The sequence below is a fragment of the Camelus bactrianus genome, chromosome 11 (assembly GCF_048773025.1).
Source record: "Camelus bactrianus isolate YW-2024 breed Bactrian camel chromosome 11, ASM4877302v1, whole genome shotgun sequence".
In the NCBI taxonomy this organism is placed as follows: Eukaryota; Metazoa; Chordata; class Mammalia; order Artiodactyla; family Camelidae; genus Camelus; species Camelus bactrianus.
In genome coordinates this window covers 78943876-78964524 of record NC_133549.1, presented here as the reverse complement: position 1 = coordinate 78964524, position 20649 = coordinate 78943876, and the positions used below count along the sequence as shown (strand labels likewise).

Below are 20649 nucleotides of genomic sequence, written 5' to 3'. Positions count from 1 at the left end.
GCCTAGAGTCAGGGGTACCCTTGGAGCTCACCCATCTGATCCGTTTCCCATTGCCAGTGTCCTCTCTGTTGGAACACCTAGGGACAGGGTGCTCACCCCCTCCTAGGCTCAGCCCCTCCATAACAGTTATTTTAGGGAAATGAAGTCCAGATCTATTTCCCCCCAGGCTCTTAATCCCCAACCCCTGGTCCTCACGCAGTCTGCTGGAGCATCTCTGTCCGACAGCATCACTGTGTGAGGCACAGATGCCAGGCACGTGTGTCACTTTACATGTTCTCAGCACCACACTTAAGAAGAGTATAAAGGAGCAGGTGAAATTGATTTTAACAGTATACTGCATTTAACCCACTGTATTCACAGTAGTATCCTTTCCACGTGTGCTCACTATCAAAATTATTATGAATGAGATGCTTTTGCACAAAGTCTTTGAGATCTGGTTTATGTGGCCCGCACTTACTGGACATCTCCATCAGCACATGTCGCATGTCTAGCGCACAGCGATCCCCTGCAGCTGGCGGCTCCCATGTGGGACAGTGCAGGCCCAGAGGTCACTGGTCACTGCCCCGCCACACTGGCTCCCTTCTGCCCTCCCTGCCCTTGCATCTTCCCCATTTGAGCACCTCTCCCACCCTGCCCTGGGGTCATTTCTGTCCCCACCCTGCTGAGAGCCCTGAGGGACAGGAACCATCCTCCTCATCCTCGTCTCCTCCTGCATGCCACCTGGCGCAGCAGCTGGCACGGCGGTGGGCGTGCAAAGAACACACATGACTATCGGGCTGCAAATCCACATCTTCCTCCGGGTGGCAGCCCTCAGACCCCTGAAGACAAGTCAGGATTCACTTAGAAGCCTCTCCTCCCTGCCCCCCAGCCCTCCCCAGCCAATCTGACACAGCAAGTCTGACTTTCCTTCACATGTTCCTTCCTCATCCTCATTCTCTCGCTTCTGCCAGAGACACTAAAGTGAGCCCCAGTGCCACGCAGCACCCCGACAAGCTTTGCTGCTGCTGGAGGGGAGAGTGGCTCTGGGTGGCAATCTGGGCACCTGCCCTGCTCGTCCAGGTGCGGCCCATCTCTGTGCTGGCTCTGACGACCAAGCTGACTCCTAACAGGGTGAGAAGCTTGCAACAGGCAGAGCCCTAGACCCCCCTGCCAGAGCTGGGCTGGTCCTGGGAGGGAGCCCGGAGCCCCGTGGTGACCTGGGGGGAAGGAGAGGCCCCAGCTGGTGCCCTGGGACCAGGGGGCTCTGCCCAAATTCATGGAGGGAGCAGGGCTGGGGGGTTGGGACCCGAGCACCCAGTCCCTACTCCCGGACCCCCAGGCCCCAGGACTGCCTGGGTGAGGATGCAGTACTGTCTGGCCCTGCGCTCTGGTGAGTCCAGGCTGCAGCTGCCACAGGCGCTGCCCCGCGGCACCAGGCACAGCCCTGACTTCATCAGCCCCTCCCCAGACCCCATAGATCTGGGGAATCCAGGCCACCACCAATCTCTAGGGGTTTCTCCACTAGAAGCCCTCACACCAACCCCATGAAAGCAGGAGAGCCCTGATGGAAGGGAAGATTTCACTCCAGCTCCTTTTCTTCCTGCTAAATTCAAGCAAGAGTCAGGGCATGATTGAATTTTAATAGTTTCACATTTACTATGATCTCGCCTTTCTCTTCATTAGACCTTCTAATATCTAGGCAGATGTGGGACCACCCTCCATGCTTACACTCCAGGAATCTCTCTCCTCCCTCTCTTCTCTCTCTCTCTCTTTCTCCCTTGCTCTCTTTCACACACACACACACACACACACACACACACACACACACACACACACAGCTAGCTGATGATAACCTAAATCAAACAATGGCTTCTTCTAGGTGGTAACATTTGGGGTGGCATTTTAACTTTCTTCTTTATGCTTTCTCTTTTTCTTAAATCCTTATAATTAGCATATATCAGTATTTTCAAATGCAGCAGTCATTATTCCAAGAATACAATAAATGAGATAAAATAAATTATATAACTGAATCACTATCCAAAACTTTCCTGGTCATTGGCGGTTGTTAATTTTTTTTCATGGTTTTCCTTTCACATCATTTGGATTTCCTTGATTTGCACCCCTGGCATCTATTACAGCTTATTGTGTCTAAGGTGCCCCAGAGGAACTGTGGGGTCAGCAGATGGCAAAGATCCCGGTGGGTCTTAAAGAGGGGAAGGAGCGGAGCGGTTCTTGGGGCAGGTGATATATATAGTTCTCGCTTCTGAGCATCACACCAGAGGGACATCCGCAATTATCATCTCCACCGCGGTCAACTCCACCTCAGAGCCTCAGACAGGATCAGTAATTCACTGCGGTCACACATCTGGCCCAGTGGACATCTGCCTTCCTTCAGGCCATCAGCATTTGCCCCACCCGCCTTTGGATGATCAGAGAATTGCTCCCCATATGAACCTGTGGGAAACAGACTCACTCAGAAGCAGAGAGAGAGGTGATTAGGTTCCGGCTTGAGTCTGCCGGAGTAAGAAGGCCAGCCCTGCCACTTCCCAGCTGTGTGACTCTGGGCAACTTACTTCGCATCTCTGTGCCTCAGTTTCCTCATCTGTGCAATGGGAGAGATAATATCACCTTTGAGGCTGTGTGGATTAAATGAGTTCATCCAGTGTCCGCTATAACTATTCCCTCTCCACAAAACTGGACCCCCCTGGAAGCTCACTTTTCTAGCTCCCTGGCAGTGGGGTATGGACATGCGGGCCTGCCTGGGCCAATCAGAGCCTCCTGTGCAGGATGTTTTGTTTTGTTTTGTTTTTCTGGAGCAAGTGACCCAGGGAAGGTGGGCAGTAGCAGTGGCCAGATGTCCGGTGTGCAGGGCAGCACAGCCATGCCCCGACTTGGCAGGGGCAGCAGCAGCGCCCTCTAGAGGCAGTTCCCTGCCTGACCTCAGCTGAGGTCCTGCTGAGTAGCTCCTTGCTTCTGTCCACTGTCCAGCCTGGGCCCCCAGCTTGCCCATCCAACACTGGGTGCATCCAGGCTCCTCTCCAGACATCCTTTCCTGTTTCAACCAGGCACAGATTATTTTCTTACAACAAACTGCACTGTCCATCCTTCTCCCTTGTCTTGCTTGGAGTCCTGGTTTAGTGCCTAAATCCCCACCACAGCCTCCTCCCCGTTTCTGTGTCCCAGCCTGCAGCCAGGGCCACTGCTCTGCTCTGCAACTTTCTCAGATCTCTCCCTGCTGGAGGACCCCTCAAGGCACCCACTGACCTGCCACAAGAGGGGCTGGACCAGGCTGTCCACCCTCCCCGCCAAGGTGTCCCCAGCCACAGACAGGCTAGACGCTCACTAGCAGGATCCTTGCTGGAGACTGGACCCAACTTCCTGGCCCCATGCTGGAGCCCCAGACGGGAGGACCCCAGCTCTTCTCCCATCTCGCTCGCCCTCCTGCTTCCTGTGTCCTTGCATCTGCCCACGCAGCCCAACACGAAGCAGAAGGCCACCTTTGTGTGTCAGTGAGGGTCATAGCCATCCACACCAGCTTGGATGCAATGAGAGGATACAGCGCAGAAGGAAAAAGGACGCAGCCCAAATCACAGCTGCAGGCAAGGAAACCGACATCCTAGGTCCCCGCTGGAGGGCGCCCATCCCGCACCTCTTGGTTCCTATAGGATTAGCTGCCATCTGGCCTAAGGACCTCCTTGCTGCCTTGCAGATCGGGGCAGCCGGCAGTGAAAATAGGCCCCTAATCCAAGCAGCTTAGAACAGCGAGGGTAACAGAGGCCACGGGCTTCCTGTCTCCTGGGCCAGGAAAATACAAGATGGCCAGGGAAAGAAAAAGTTAAATTGGAAGAACTCCAGCCCTCCTTCCAGGATGCACTGCCTCCCCACCCCAACTCAAACTTGCTTTCCAAAATTTCTCCTCTTCTAGGACGTGGCTCAAATCAAAACACATTGGAGAATCATTTGTTTTTAAAACAATAGGTTTATTCTATGGGAGGCATATCTTACTATATGATCTGTAGACCTCCCAGCTGACTTCTACTATGAAAAACAAAAACGAAATTTCACGGAACAGTCAGGGTGTGTGAAACACTTTCTCTAAAGAGAAGCAGCCTGCAGGGGAGACATGCTGCCACAAGGGGGTGCCAGCACCTTCCAAGAAAAGAAAAGATGTGGGGTTCACCTTGGGACAATTTCTGCTGACTTTCACCCCTATGCAGGGTTCTCTTCCTGTACCCAGAGGAATAGGGTGGTATGTATGAGGTTAGCAGAATGCAGCCAGCTCAAAGGCTGGGTGCATAATAGAGTTAGGGGTCTCTGGCTGGTGGTTCCTGTCCCCTCCCCATCACCACCACCATTAATATGTTTCTTTAAATCCATGCATTTGGGCAACCAGTTTTTAAAAGACAACCGAATAAGTGATCACTAATTCCACATGCAGTCCTGACTTCTGGCCTCTCTTGAGGCCTGCATTCAGCCTAGCACTGAGGGGCCTTCACCCCAGGACACAGGAGCTCCAGGTGCCAGGACCACCCCCACCTCCTCTTTCCTCCCCTCCCCACAAGCCCAGTGGGCTTCACTCATTTTCATTAACCCAATTACATAGTCATTGGAGTAGAATCCCTGGTCTAAGTTTCAGGAATTGACCAGAAGTTGAAATCTAGGATCGTGGCCTTATTAAGGTTTTACTTCTCTTCCAGGTGAAAGCAGAAAGAAAAGCAAATCTTGGTTAAAATTGAGAACATAAATAGATCTGAATTCAGAATGTCTTATTTGAGCCTCATTAGCGTATTCCGGGGACTTTTATAAATCCTAATTGAATGGCTGTTGCTTGGGCGATAATGTATTAAGATGTAATTTGCTATTTTTCCAGCCACTGTCGGCATTTTCCCTTCCATTGTCCAAGAAGCAAGCCAAGAAGACTGTCTGTTTATTGGTTCAGGGGCTCCTGTGTTACTTGCCTAATGACATCATTGCCAGCAAACCAACCAGGCCTGAGATCCTGGGAGAAGAGTCCGAGCCTGCTGGAGGACAGCGGCAAAGACAGCAGTACAGCACGGGACACCGCATGGTGCTGAGAGGGCATCCTTGGGTGGGAGGTGCTGGGGATCCTACTGTAAACTGGAGAGACAGGAGAGGAACTTTAAAAGACAGATTGCCTGTCCTACCAGAGCCACAAGATTGGGGTACAGAGCAGATTAAATGAATTTAAGGAAGGTGGCCACTCTTACCCTGGAAATCTCAAGTGAAATTCATATCTGCTGATGTGACGCTTTGTGGCAACATCACCCGCCAATGCTTAACTGGTCTGGATGGTGGCAGAGAGAGGGTGGGCGAAGTCCTGATTAAAAGTGACTGCTCTCCCGCAGATACAGGAGGGCAGGAGAGAAAAGGGACAAGACAGGCTTTGACTGCCATAGGGACTTTGGGGACCCAGCCTGGTGACAAGTAGGAGCTGCCACATGAATAAACTGTAAGTCGTCACCTCCATAAGTCATCTCTGCGTCTGCAATTTGAACGGCTGCAAAGCAACTTGCATCCACATCGAAATGAACTCCATCTTAAAAAGCTGAGTTGGGAGAAGATACTTTCTTGTGCTTCTTCATAACATTAATTTAATTAACTAATGTTTTTTCCAAAATGTCTCCCTTGCTTGTAAATGACATGGTCCCTATTAGTAAGAATTCCATTTGCAGTCATATTGGAGATTCCCAGAGGAGTGTGGGCGGGCCAGGGAAGACACATCGGTCTCGACACCTCAGGGGTCCTAGCCTGGACCGCACCACCTCTTGCCCTGCATCACTCTGTACATCAGTGGACCTCAGTGCTCACTGCCTTAAGTGAGAGGATGGACTAGGAATGCAGAGTCCCTCCCAATTCCAAGTGTCTGCTGTGTTTTGGGACGACACACTTATGCCTGTCAAACTGATTTCAAAGAGAATGATGGAGCGATCCAACCAGCCAGAGGAGGACAGCTGTGCCCACAGTCTGACAGACGTCAAAACCTTTATGAGAAGCTGATTCAAGGTTTGTCAAGGGTGAGGCCGGAACCAAGCAATTCATTCATTCCTTCGACAAAGGTCTGATGAACGCCTGCTACTTGCCTGCATTGTTCTAGCTGCCGGGGACAAAGGAGTGAACAAAACAGCAGAAATACCTTAAGGAACGAATATTCTAGTGATGGGAGATACAGTAAATAAGGTAATTCAGAAAAATGATTGTATGCAAGACAGTGAATAGTGCTCAAGAGAAGAGCAGTAGAAAACGCTGGAGGCAGGGGTAGGGTGCATGCTGAAATTTTAGAGGGGGAGTCAATGCCGGGCCCTAAGTCCTAGTCTTTCAAGCTTCCATGATGCCACGTGACCAGGCCCGGCTGAGCAGATGCATAGCAGGCTGGGAAAGATGTGAGCACCCAGTAGGGCGGTCCTGGGGTCTTACTCTTGCCCTGCTTCTCCTGAACCCATGGTCTTAGGAAAGCCAGCTGACCTCTTGGGACTCAGGGTCTTCCGCAGTATAACGAGATTGAATAGCTACCTCCTGGGCATGGCATGCGGATTAAATGACATAACGAACATCAGTGCAAGTGTGTCATCTCAAGTTCAAACCCCGCGAGGTGCCCTTTCCTGCCCTACATGGGACAGCAGGGGAGGGAGACTCCCTGAAGCTTCAGCCTCCTTCTGGGCACAGCCTCTCTGTAAGCAAATTCTAGCCTCATGCAGCTCCCAAAGGGGCCCGGCCTGCTGCATTCCTCACCTCCCTTGGGGAGGGCAGGGCCTCCAAGCATCCCTGGAGAAATGCAGGTGCTTCACGGGTGCTTCCAGGGAGCATGGCTGCTTCCTTGTAGAAGCAGAGGAAACAGCTCAGGGGGTCCATCTCCTCCCCTCCAGCCCACATTTCCTGCTGCAGCCAGAGGCCCCCTAAGAGTGTCTCTCAGAGCCATTTCTAGGTCTAAATTCCTCCTAGAAATGTCATGCATCTCAGAGGGCCACCTCCCCACTCAGCCCTCCCCACACCAGCCTTGCTGTACCCGGGACCTCTACGGCTCAGGACCACACTCTCCCCAGCACTGCGCTGTCTGAATCCCAGGCTGAGGCTCATCCTGTGCCCCAACTCCTCAGGAGGCCCCCAGGGTTACCCCACTCCCCGACCCACAGGGCTGACCTGGGCCTGTCCCCCGAGGTGCCCAGCGCTTTAGCACAGTCCTCTGTCCTGTATCTGTCACACTGCACCCTAGTCATCTCCCACCCTGACCAAGGACCAAGGGCCAAACTCACTGTGCCCCCCCACCACGGCCTTGGCAGAGTCTGGCACAGCACGGTGCCCAGGGAGGCCAGTACGTGAATGATGATACCACTGGCTGTGGAGAATGGACGGGAGTGTGGGTGGGAGGTGGGGGGTGGGAGGGAGAGGGATGGGGCGGGGTGGGCCAGGTGGGAGCTGTGGAGATGGAGAGAAGAGGCGGAGTCTGGGGTGTCTGGAGGGTGAGCTGCCCACTGGCCAAGACCCCCACCTCCTTCCATCCACCAGCCTGATCCCTCTGGATGGTTGGAAACTGCAGGTGAAATGAACAAATCCTGAAAGTGAGGTGGAAACTGGTCAAAAGGACCGCACTGACTCAAAAGAAATCCGAGCACGTGGCTTCCACACACACTGGCTTGTGTTACCACAGAGTTTATGACCCGAGGTTTTCATTACGAGAAATGAGGACAAATATGGATAAACAACATAGGTACGGAGAGAAACTGAACGTGCATTAGACAGTGAACGGTACCCAGAACACCCCCAGTCCTCACCGTGTTTTAAGCCTGAAGGTTTTGTGCAGGCTCACTTCCTGAGAGCTAAGAGGGGTGTGTGTGTGTGTGTGTGTGAGAGTGTGTGTTCCATCTTCCCACTTTCGTGTATTCAGAAGGGAAGAACCACGGACCAGGTGTTGGTTGAATTCCTCAGATCCTGTGGTAGGATTATCCACTCACTCATGACTTCCCCCTGGGCAGTGGGCACATCTCACCCCTCGACTTTGGGCTCAGCCATCAACTTGCATTGGCCCAGGGGACATTAGCGAAAGTGACCCAAGCAGAGGCTTGAGAGGTGCTTGTGTATTGGGACTTGCCCTCCTGGGGTCTTGTCACAAGCCTGAGAGGAGCTTGACCTAGTAGCCCATCAGCCCCAGAGAAGGAAGCAAACTGGAGCCAAGCTCAGCTCGACGCACAGACCCACACTTGGGAAACAGGGGCTTTGCAGTGTCTGCCACTGGGATTTTCTCACTAATCTGGGCCATGATCATGAGTATCGCCTGCTCGGCGATGACACTGCTGGGCATGTGCTGGCCGTTGCCCCCACATCTTCCTGTCCAACCTTGACAACTTCCCTTGGACACGGGGGTCATCAACTCCATTTTACAGATAAGAAAACTGGGACTTAAGACAGTGAGAGCAATGTGTTCCTCCTCCAATGGCCCAAGAGAGATGGCCCTGTGGACAACAGTGACCAGCCTTTTGAAAGGCAGGCCCAGGAAGCCAGCTCTGCATCACTGCCAAGTGCTGGACACTGCACCTAGAGGTTCCAAACCACCTGTTAACTGTGGGAAGTCATGTGCCGGGAGAGGTGGTGGCGCTCCCGGAAATACTCGTGACAGATGGGGCATGTGAGGGCCTCTTCTCTCAGCTTCTTGGAATGGAGGTCGGGCCCCGGCTGCTCCTTTTTGTGATGGGACCGCATGTGGAAGACCAGGTCTGAGGTCAGGCGAAAGGAGAGGTTGCACTTGGCGCACCAGTTCTGGGTGGACAGGCCCAGGGAGGCGAACGTGGGCGGCAGGAGGGCCCAAGAGGCGGTGGTGGAGGAGGAGGAGAAGGAGGAGGGCGTGGGTATCTGGGCCGCCGCGTGCTTGAGCCACAGTGTGGGGGCATCCAGGAAAGTGCTACAGAGAGGAGCGTTTTGGGACACCCTTTGCAGATTCCAGAAATCACCCACCAGAAGCTTGGAACTCAAAAGTCGACCCCAGCAAGTGACATCCACTGTGTGGATGAGTCCCAGCAGCTCCCCCAGGGCGTCTGCAGGTCTGCCTGCCTGCAAGACGGAGGCTGGCCCGGGTCTCCCTGCTGGACACCTGGCTGGCTTGCTGAAGGCACTTCTCTGTTCCCCTCGGGCTCTGCTCGGCCACCCTGAGAAGACCACGCTGCCAGCTGGGTCCCTGGGGATGTTCAGGGTCAGCTGCTGGGGGCCAGACTGGCCGGCAGGGCCACTATGCTCCCTCTCCTGGGCCTGCCCGCCCCTCAGCCTCTTCTTGAGTTGAGGCACCTCTGTGAAGGCGCTCTGCCCCTGTTCCCAGCAAGCCTTCTGGGGCATCAGCCTTGCCAGCCTGAGCTTGCCCGGGGCTGCTGACAGCGCCATCTCGGCATAGGCCTCATCCCGGCCACCACTGCCCGTAGCAGCCTCAGAGCCCAGGTGGTTCGTTTTCTCCAGTAGCACGGGCTTGCGGCCTCGGCCCTGCTCGGGTTCACTAAGCCTCCATCTGTTTTCAGCTGAGGGGCTCCGCAGAGCTCCCTTCCCGGCAGCCATGGGGACCGCAGGGCCTGGGCCAGCTGAGCAAGGTGGATGCTCTGGAAGCTGTCACTCTCTGAGGCTTAAGTGTTCTGGAGGGTTTGGCCAGGGAGGGGCCGTGAGACTGGAGCACTCCCCTGGTGCCGAGGCCAGCACACTTGGACCACAGGGCTCTGCAGAGAGAGGAAGCAACAGGTGGTGAGACGTGAGCCCTCCTTTCAGGGACACATCGCAGCATGAAGCCTGCAGGGCCTTATAGAAAACCTCCTCTCACCCACGACCGTGGTGTCTTGGGCCAAGTGCTGATAGAAGCATGAACTTGGGGGTGGACAAGTGTCAGTGTGCGTCCAGGCTCTGCCAGTCCTTAGCTGTGTGGTGTTAGACAAGCCACCCTTCTAATTAATTTTCTTGTCTAAGTTGGCCAGAGTCTGTCTTTGTTGTTTGCATACAAAGAACCCTCACCTACTATGGATGCAGCAACTCAGCCTGACTCAGAGCACAATGCCACCTGCTTTCTCCTCCAGGATGCCTTCAGGGAAGAGGGACCATACCACACAGCACTGCCCCCCAGAGGCCAGGCTTCAGTACTGCCCCGCACCTGTCCGCATCCAGGCAGCAGAAGCCTGTAAGAGAGCGCATGAGGCTTCCACCAGCCAGTTCCGACGTGGTTGACAACTCTAACATGCTTGCACCTTGATTTACAGCAGCTTTTGGTCCTTGCTTCTCAGCATGCTAATTTTTCTCCCAAATCATCAGAAGTGCCAGGACACTTTAAGTACTCGGAGACAGGAGTTCCCGTAGCACAGGTGGCCAGAGAATAAAACCCGGACAAAAAACACTCAGACATGGCAGGTTGCATCCAGGGCTGTGCCTGGCCCCTGATCCCACACCTGGGTGGCAGCCACATCTCTACTTGGCCCTGCCCCTGGAACAAGTGTTGGTCTCCACCTCTCCACTTGCCTGAAGTGACCATCCGTGCTTCTCCTCTGCTCACCTGTCAACTGTAAAATGTCCTTTTGTGCCAACCTGCTGGGAATTAACGGGTGAACCAGCCTTTGCTTTGCCCTTGAGGTGCTCATAGCTGCAGGGGAGACACACAGAGGTCACATGTGACAGTGGCACCGAGGAGGAGAGGGAGCCATCAGCCCTGCTGGGAAGGCATTCATCCCTGCCCTTCCCTGATAAGCTTCACTAGGGAGTTGTTGAAACTGGGAAACCTATCCTCAAGCACCCCCCTCAGCTGGTGAGCAGTATTTCTGGACCACACTCCAAGGAGTGTTCTGAGTTTTCATCATTAAGAAATATTTACCCCCAAGCCCAGGAGGACCATGAGGAGTAGGTGGGCTGAGCGCCTTCCTCACAGGGACATTGATGGGCTCAACAATGGAAGGCCAATGGACAGTCAATTGGAAGGCCAAGAGCCTTCCTCTTGGCCAGCCTCCTGCCCCAGCTGTAAAAGGAAGCCCATGTATCTGCTCTCCTTTCTATCTCAGTGACAGAAGTCTGTGACAGGTGTTTTGCATGTCACTGAAAGAGGAGGACCCAGATCCTTCAATAGTAAACACCCTGCCCCATGTCCCCTGCAAGGATGAGGCAGAGCTGGGATTGAAACCCAAGTGTGTGTCCCCAAAACCTGCTTTGGTTGCCCTGCCCATGTCACCCTCGCAGAGCCCCCAGTGGCCAGCACCAAGTCCAAACCACGCACCAGCGGGGGGATCTGAGTCTCTCCCAACATTCTTTCCAAACTGACCTCAAAGGGGCTGCCATTGACATCAGAGATGAGCGATGACCAGTGTTTCATGAAGAGGCAAAGGCAGCCACATTAGTCCACTGAGTGACCCTGAGCTACCATCCCACCTCACTCAGCCTCAATTTACCATCTATAAACTGGGGTTGGGCTGAATTAGCTCCTTTCCAGGTCTACCAGTGTATGACTGCCACTGGGATAAAGCCACCTCTCCCCCTTTCTCACTAGTCTGCTTGAAGCCCTGTTGCTGAGCTTCCATGAGCTCACAGAGATACACACACACACACACAGATACACTCACACACATACACCCACACCCACACACACTCACAACACATACAAACTCACACAAACTCCACCTTTCTCTCTCTCGCTCGCTCTCTTTCTCTCTGTTCCCCAGATGACAGTTTAGAACCACCTGATGAGTTTCCCAAACCCGGGCAGGAGGCTGCCCCGCCGACCTCATGGTCCAGCTGCCCCCGTGCGTCCCTCTGCACTCAGCCTGGCTGGGCAGCCTTCACAGCTCAGGCAAACTTGTCCAACCACAGCCATGTATGTCCATTCTCTAGAACTACCCCGACTGCTCTGAGCCATAGATGGGACAACACTCTTCTCAGCACTAAAATTTGGGACATGTGGTCTTCCTGCAGGATGGAATATTTCCTCCAAGTTTGCTTCATGATCTAAATATACAAGTCACCATTTATCGACTAGTCTTTACATGCCAGAGATGCTAAGAGCTTAACACACCTTATTTCATGGAATTTTCACAACAGCCATGTGAGGGAATATGCAGCTCTCAACCCAAGTGTGTTCATCTCCAACCTGCAAATGCCATGTTGGCAAACTCCATACTGCCCTACAGCTTTCTGAGATCACTGCAAATCTGGATTCTACTGACTGCTGAGTCCACCCAAAATCGCTTCCATCAATGCTACCATCCAAATCTTACTAATGATAATGAGAACGAGGAGGAGGAAGAAGACAGGGAGGAGACCATGGTACTGAGCTGATGGGGACTCTCGGCACACTGCCCGCCCTCCCTGAGGGTCACCACTCTCACAGGCACCACCACTGCTGAGTGAGGTCACTTAGGCAAGTGTGAAGTGTATCCTGCCAAACTTCACCTGGGGTCCCATCTAACCTTGGTCCTCTCAGTCTGCGACAATCGTCACAGCAACGTCTCTCAAATGGAAAATGATGTGTCTGATGTGGCTTGTTTCTGGGGAGTCCCTGCCAGCTCCTAACGCTCTTGTTGAAGGCTGGCAGGCTCTTTCCCAGGGTCAAAAATCAGACTTGGAGTCTCACCCAGCTCCAGGCTACATGCACCTGTGTCGTGACCCCCACTCCTCTCACTGGACCACTGCAGATGTGTGAGGTCATCTCTGGAGAGTGAGCTCTGGGTCAGGAGACCACGTGCACAGCCTCCACCACCCTGTCCTACATGGACCTATCAATGCCCTTTGCAACTGGAGGACGGTTCTCTGTCCAGATGATCGCGGGGCAAAGCAGAGCTGCTACCTCGTCTTTCTCCTTCCACAGACACCAGCGGTTCTAGAAGCAAGTGGATCTGTGCAGCCCTTGTTCTTTTGCTCCATCCAGGGTTCAAGGACCTTCGCTGTCCTCCGCTCGCCTCAATACCCTCAGTTCCTTCTGGGTTCTCATGTCCTGACACTATTTACTCCTTGTCACTCTTGTGTGTGTCCTGAGAAGGGGCTCTTCTTGTCTTCCTTGAGTCTTTCAGACTGAGCTCAGCAAGACAACCCTCTGAGCCACACAGACATCCTTCATTACCACCCGTGGTCCTACTGAAAGAAATTGATTTCCATCCCTGACTCTCCAACTTTTTCCCAGCCCTTAGATCACAGGATCATGAAGTGATCATCATGGCAACCTTCTGAAACTGAGCTCCCCAGGTTGACAGGATGTCTGGCCATGTCCAGCTTTTTCTCCCAATGGAGATACTTCTCCCTCAGGGTCCCAGTCATCCTGAACCACCAACTAGGGTTCTACTGACCAAAACAGGAAGTTTTCTGAGAGATGAAGCCTCACCCACGCCATGGTGTAAAAGCACATGTTTCTCTGTTTATTCCCTTTCCTGGGGCACTGGCTGCAGACTCCGATCATTCCTTCATGTGAGAAGCACTGGCCACACTCTGCCTTTCTGTTCATGCTCTAACCAGGCCATCCCAGGAAACATCCAGCCTTCCACCCACATAGAGGTTAAGAGTGTGGGTTCTAGGGTCTAAATACAGCTCTGCTCTTACCAGTCATGTAAGCCTGGGGGTGGTGCTGATTCTCTCCCTGCCTCTGCTTTCCCATCATAGGTCACCCAGGGGCCCACTTCATCAGGTGGTTGCAAAGATTAAATGGACTCACCTATCTAGAGTGCTACAGAGCACAGATCAATAAATATTGGGTTGCATCAGTTTATTATTGCACTAGTGCTGCAGGTCAGAGTCAGCCTCCAGGCTGCCCTCCTTCCACCCGTGGACTCCCAGGGGCCAGCACATGACAGTGTTTCATAAGTGGCCAAGTGGCTGGGCAGTTGCCTCCTTCGCCCTCCACTTACAGTGGGACAAACTCTTTGCAGACAACTGGATGACCTCGTGTTCCGGATAGGCCTGCAGATCCTCAGCACTCAGGTCAGCTGGCCAGCCTCCAGCTGTTTTGAGCTGCAGCTCAGAAACTAGGTCTTACCCAGGGACGCCATCTACACCAATGGCCAGTGCCTCCCTGCGCTGCCTTTCCTCTTCAATGAAAACAAATGAGAACAGAAAAAAAAAAAAAACTCTGGTGCCCCAATACTTTGGTTTCCCCAGACTGTGGAGACGCTTCTCAGACCTTTTTGGACAATTTCTAAAGACAAGCATCTTGTTCATGCGAACAGTGAGGTTTTCCTGAAGAGGGAAACACACAGGTTTTCTGGACATCCTCCTAGCCCTGGAGCCCTGAGAAAATTTAAAAGTGCAGAGCTGTCCAGGCCTTTCTGGAGGCTGGCTGGTGGCACCATGAAGCGGGGAAAGAGAAGGACTTCCTAGCCAGCCCTCAAAGGCTCCATGACCAGCTCTCCTACACCCCTCTGGCAGCGATACCTGCTATGTCCAAGCAAAACCAATGCAGGGCTCCCAGGATGCAGCCAGCTCCCAAGCCCACAGCGAGGTCAGCTGCAGCCCTAACACAGCTTGGCCACATGGACCAATTCCCGCGGCAGCCTTCAGGGGGCAAGTCCACGGTTGGAACAACAGACTGACTGCTCAGTCAGACTCCACAATAACATCAACGACTAGAAAGGAGGAGAGAGGCAGCCTATTGAAGAAGGAAAAGAAATTTAAAAGCACTGCAGCTTGAGACTTGGCCTTGACTCAAAAAAAAAAATGTGATTTTCTGTTTTAAAGAAAAATTGTCACCTCCTAGATTTTTGAAAAAGATATCTGCTAAGCAAAGCAGACATGATGGTTCTAAATTATTTGAAAAGCATCCCTTCTCCCCTGCGCCACCAAGAGAGTCCTAATACATGGGAAGTCATTGGTTATATAACTTAAAAGACAATTTAACTCTTCAATTGGGAAAACAGTCTCTCAAATCAAAGTGCCATGCTTATACCTATGAATTTGTCCAATGTTCTTTGATATAAAGTTGAACTAAATTCTTTCAATAAACACTGCAGTCCTCTTCCATCATATTTAATTTTTGTTCAATTCTGTGTGATTTATCTATTGGCAGATTTTTTTTTTTTGGATATCAACCTAAAGGTTAAATAAGCTGCATTATCGTTAAAATCGTAACAAACTCAAGGGACAGATTAAATTAATTACAAGAACAAAAACTTCAAGTGTTAGGCAGTAATTAGCAGCTTTAAAAACAAATAGGTTTTCTTTTTACAACATAGTATACACACATTCTGTGTGTATATGTATGTGTTTGAACATATAGCTATACATGTCATAAAATATCAAAAAACGACATCATGTCTATCTGACAAGTTACACTTTTAAGAAGCAAAAAACTGCTTTGATATACAATACCCTCTACATGCCTCAAAAATGAATCAAATTTGTTTTTCTGTATTTCTTCACTTAGTATGCCTTTGAGACAATCTTTGAAATTAACATGAAACATTTTCACTGTGGTCCTACATTAATTTCAAATGCTACAATAATTGCTATAAAAAGTCTGAATCACATAACAGTAATTATGAAACCCAATTTCTACACACCAGCAGCATGGACAAGTATATACTTTACAAATTTACAGCTAATTTCTTGTATCAACACTCACCCAAATGTCTCACATGCAAAGCAATGGCCTCCGTATTGTCTTCCCACAACTGAGCTCTGAATCCCACCCTCCCTCTCCCCACCAACCTGGCCTTGCAAGGCCTCCATGAACGATGGCGTGGGCCCCAGTGTCCCCGCTAAATGTTCCTGCAAGATTTAGCTTCCTGGTGCTGTCTGTGTCTATTACTAAAGGCAGAATGCCAAGAAAAGGATTCAATCAATGCCTTGTCTCTAAAGCCAAGTTTTTGGGGGTTTTTTTTGTTTGTTTGTTTCAGCTCACCCTGAAAACTCAGAGCTTTATAACTTGATATCCTATGTATTTTTCCCACAACAAGTACTGAACAGGTTACATGCCCGGATCTTTGGTTACAATCTGTTGGAGAAAAGCTCTGGGGCGGATGCACGGTCACCACCCCGGTGCCCAGCACAAGCCTTGGCTGACAGTAGTGGAGCAGCACAGGGTGAGTGAGTGGGTGGATGGATGAATTAAAAGAATTGCAGCCCCAAAAGTCAACCTAGGAGAACAAGGACAACAAAATTCCCGAGTGGAGTTCTCGTTGAGGGGAAGGAAAGGGGGAGGAAGGCAGGAGGAGAGAGAGAGAAGGGGAAAGAGAAAGGGAAGGACAGGGAAATAGATAATAAAAAGATAGATAAGAAAAAGTGAGGCAGATGAGAGAAAAATACAGGAAGAGACAAGGAGACAAAAGACAGAGGCAGAGGCAGAGGACAGGGACCAGAGCAGCACGGGAAGGAAAAAAAAAAAAAAAGAGAGATGGAGAAAGCTGGTGACAGAGGGCAGGGAAGACCCGGCAATCAAAGGCAGGACTGAGAATCTGCCCTGGGGAAAGGCCAGTAGAAATGAGATGACTCCCGACCCCCACGCCCACCCGCGGCCCCGACCAGGGGGGCAGGACAGCGCGTCTCACCTCGACTCTCCCGCGGCGCTGGGCGCTGGGGACGCGCTGGCAGCCCCCGCTGCCTCCAGGTCCGGGGCGCCGACTCGCGGGTCGGAACTTGGCGCGCGAGCCCTGGGGGCCGGCCGGGCCCCGCCTTCCGGGGCTGTCCCCGCCTCCGGGGCGGGGCCTCGAGGACCGACCCGCCTCCTGGGCGGGGCCTCGAGGACCGACCCGCTCCTCCGAGACCCGCGGCCTTCCGGGAGGGGCCCGCGAGGGCGCCGAACTCGCGGAGAGGTGCGCCTGGGAGACTCGCTTCGGAGGCGCTGCTGGCTGGGGGTCTGGACTCCTCCCTGGAGGCTGCGCTCGCCGCTGCTCACCCGCCCTCCTGTGCCCCGCGACTTCTCTCCTCTTGGGTCTCTGAGACTCAGGGGACAGCCAGGATGTCAGTGCAGGTGGTCCGCGCCCCGCTGCGGCAGATCCTTCGTGCGCTGCCCAGAGACCCCCGTCAGCGCCCTGGGCTCCCCTTCCCCCTCAAGCCTGAGCGGCCTCCCAAGCTCCATCTTTGCAGCGCCCTGAGACTCTCCCAGACTTCACTGGAGCTGACCCTCGGCCTCTCTGCCTTTCCTGAGCCTCCTCAGTTCTGAAACGGTAGCTTTGTGCCAGATGAAGGTGAGTTCTGTGACTTCACAGAATGCAAAGGTGTCGGGGAACTTAACTACCTCTGGAGGGTGGGACAACCTGGGGCCTGAAGGGTGGGGACTGGCAGGAATGGCTACATTCACGTCAGGGCTTGGACTGCCTAGGACTGCCACCTGTAGGGAGGATGAGAGGAGATGGGATGGAGTCTCAGGTAACCAGAGCTGTTGCAAGCGCAGCCAGCTGTGTGGGTCACCTTGTTTGAGCCCAGGGGACAGGCGGAGCAGATTAAATTGGGGAAGAGAGACTCCTTGAGAGGGAGCCCTGAGTCCCTGCTCCTTCCTTTCTCCATTCAGTAAACGTCCTGAATGCCCCTGAGAAGGAGAAGGGACATAAGGTGACAAAGCTCTGTGCTTCTCCCCAAGGTTTTGGAGCATCTGTTACACAGATACAATTGTAAAGGAACAAAATTATGATGAGTCTGAGGTGGGGAGAGGTGGGAAAAGGTGGGGAATGTGGCATTCAGAACAGACATTAAAGCTCTGGGCAATAGTCCCCAGAGCAAAACTTTTCTTCTATGAAGAGAGCTTACTAATGAATATGGACATGAGAAATCAAATCCCTAATGTGCAGTCACACAGCCTTAGTGAAATTATGGAACTTCTAGGGTAACCTTGAAAATAATTTGTCCACATAGAATTCTGTAACTAACTGAACTGTTATTCAAGAGTGAGCACAAAACAGGTATTTTCAGAGGTATAAAGCCTAAGTTTAACGTCCTCACAACCTTGGTGCACAAACTCCTAAGGAACATATTTCCGAAGGAGGGAAACCGAACCCAGATGAAAGGAGAGAGTTTCAAGAGGCAGTGACTGGAAGTCTAAGGTCAAGGCGTCAGCAGGGTTGGTTTCTGATGAGGCCTCGCTTCCTGGGTTGCAGCCGGCCACCTTCACTGTGTCCCCACCTCAGGGTGCTGGGGGATAGGGGTGGAACACGATACCAGCAAGACAGCACATCTTACAGGCCTCCCAACCCTTTACAAAAGGAATGGGAAATTCCAAGGTTTGGGAAATGGGGCCCAAACAGAAGAGTTGGGGTGGGGAGCAGGGAAATTGGAATGTACCCCTTTCTCATGGCTCAGGGGTGTAATTTTGAGCTTCTTACACACACGTGCTTCCTCCCCAGCCCTGAACTGCGGGTGTCCTTCATCACCTACTCGCAATACAGCAACGTCCTCATGCCCCTCACCTCAGACAGGTAAGTTCTGCTTTGATCCCCACAAGGGATCAAAGGGCCTCAGGGAGAGGCAGGAGCTGAGAGGTTCCTGGAAACCCCATGGGGATTCACTGGGTACAGGCTGGGCTGGGTGGGCTCCCCTCAGTTCCCACCTGAACCCCCATCCCCAGCTCCCTGGCTCCCACTGACCCGTGGCTGCACTGGCACTGGCAGACCCCTGTGGGGCTAGACCATCTCTGCCCCCTCTAAGCCCTGCCCTCTGCCTGTCCTGATGCTGCCCTTCCCTTTTCTCAGCTCAATCTGGCTGAGGGGATTTCCTTGATCTGGTGGAGCAGATGTGTGGGTCCTTTATGAACACTGGCCAGCTGCTGTGTGTGCCACTCCCTGCTCTGTGCAGGGTGAAGAGGAGACAGAGTCAGAACCAGGGAGGGAGGGACAGGTGGTATTAAAGTGCTAGAGACTTCAGGGGAGAGGAGCTGGGTCCCTTGGTGGATCTGAGACAGGAGACTTCCTGAGTGTGGTTCGGAACACCAGGCTAGGCTAGGGTGCAGGAGGGAGGCATGATACACCAGCAGCAGAGGTGGGCCATTGATGGGCCCAGCAGTGGGCACAAAGTCCTCGAGGTGGGACAGTATGGAGCTTCTGAGTAGCTGGGAGGTTAAGATTCCCATGATGCAAGTGACTGGAACCCCATTCAGTGGGTGAAGCACCAAAGATAGGATGAGGACATTTGGGACTGGATGCATCCAGGAATTGTGGCACAGACCACTCTTCAGGACCTTGGAGAGAAGCCAGGAGCAGCAGGTGAGCCAGAACAGCAAGGCTGCAAGGGAGGGAGTGCGGGGGGGGGGGGGGGGGGGCAGTGCCTGAGGACAGCACTCGCTGAGACTAGCTCCCAGGAGAAGAAGGGACTGGACTTCCTACTCAGTGAGCTAGAGGAAGGCAAAACTGTGTGCTTGTGTGTGGTTCAATTTTAGGAGAGAGACTGGAGTAGGTTTGAAGTAAAAGAAAGCAAGTCTGCAAGGAGGGACTCTGGCAGGAGGCAGAGAGAGAGGCAGAGAGAGAGGCAGTGGGGACTGGAAGGTGGGTTTCTGGTGGAGGAGCTGCTCGTGGGGGAGAGGAAGACCACTGACTTCTCCAAGTCAGGGGCTCAAGGCTGGGACCAACAGAGCTTTGGTGAAGCTCATGGAAGTCCTTCCTGTTCTTCTCTGGAGAGGAGGGGAAGTCTTCCATGACACAGGGTTCAGGAGCAGGGAGGGTGGTGCTCAGAGTTGAAAATATGTGAAATCCTGAGGGTGTCGGGGCGGGGGGACATGCACCTAAGAAGACATCTCAAAATCAACCATGGTCCTAATGCTTCGGCTCAAGAGGAGCCCACAGAATCTTACTGGAAGCTGAGCCTGGGTTTGGGCATTCCCAAAAGTGTCCCACAGCCTAGGAGTTTAGGATGTGTGGCAGAGGGCTGTGGTCAGCCCTGGTGTGCAGGGTGAGTCCAGAAGTGGCCAATGGAGCCTGATAAGAGGTGTGATTTGTGAGTCTGCAGAGAAGGTGAGGCCAGGACTGTGGCCAGGGATGGTGCTTTCTGATCCTTGTCCACTAGGGGGAGCAGGATGGAGATGGCACAGGCCACACAGGAGCTTGCTCTGGGTGCTGGAGAATCCAGACAGCACAGGGACTAGGAAGCCCCAGGGATAATGGCTTGGTCAGTGAGAACTGGGAAGAGGTGAAGGGGCTCTCAGGAGTTGAGGGGGTATTTTAAGAGCAGAAGGAATTGCTGAGGGTGCCAGGGGCCTGGGGTCCCACTATGAGCCGAGCTGGGAGTAGCACTGGAGGGGCAGCACCAGGGAGAGCCCACACAGGCAAGAACTTCACCTGGCAACGTGGGTCCTGGGCAGGAGGCTGGGGAGGGCTGAGAGTTCCAGTGTATTTCAGGGTGTAATCGAGAAAACGGAAATCTTCCCAAAAGTACCAAGACAGGTGGCTGGCTAGACTAGGCAAGTCCTGGTTTGGCCTCTGCTGGCCATTGTTACCTGCCCTCTCCTCCTGGGCTGGGCTGGGAAGGCCTGGGCTCTCATATCGCACCGCACATCAGAATCTCTTCTGCCCACAGTGAGAAACCAGCCTTCAGGGTCCAGATTCTCCTTGGACTTCACAATCCAGTCACACTGGATTAGCCTGAGCTAGCCCCACCCCATCATGTGTCCCAGCCCACCCCTCGCCGTCTGCTTTAACAGAGGCGAACAGCCCATCCTGGTGAGCCTGGGGTCACTGCTCTCCTCCTGCATGGACCACCCTCAGGCCTCTTTTCTAGCTTATGGTCTGTTTCTTCAGGGGCACA

At 53.0% G+C, this 20649-nt stretch overlaps 1 protein-coding gene across 1 annotated transcript; it reads right to left on the bottom strand.

The window, feature by feature from the left end:
- Positions 1-8550: 8550 nt before the first annotated feature.
- On the bottom strand, positions 8551-9534 carry ZNF488 (zinc finger protein 488). Its single transcript, XM_010963475.2, has one exon. It carries the CDS (start codon positions 9532-9534, stop codon positions 8551-8553), a length of 984 nt encoding a protein of 327 aa, XP_010961777.2.
- Between the last annotated feature and the right edge of the window lie 11115 nt (positions 9535-20649).

Bases quoted from the DNA above. Each gene is read 5' to 3' on its own strand.
- ZNF488 (XM_010963475.2), bottom strand. From the start codon at position 9,534: ATGGCTGCCGGGAAGGGAGCTCTGCGGAGCCCCTCAGCTGAAAACAGA.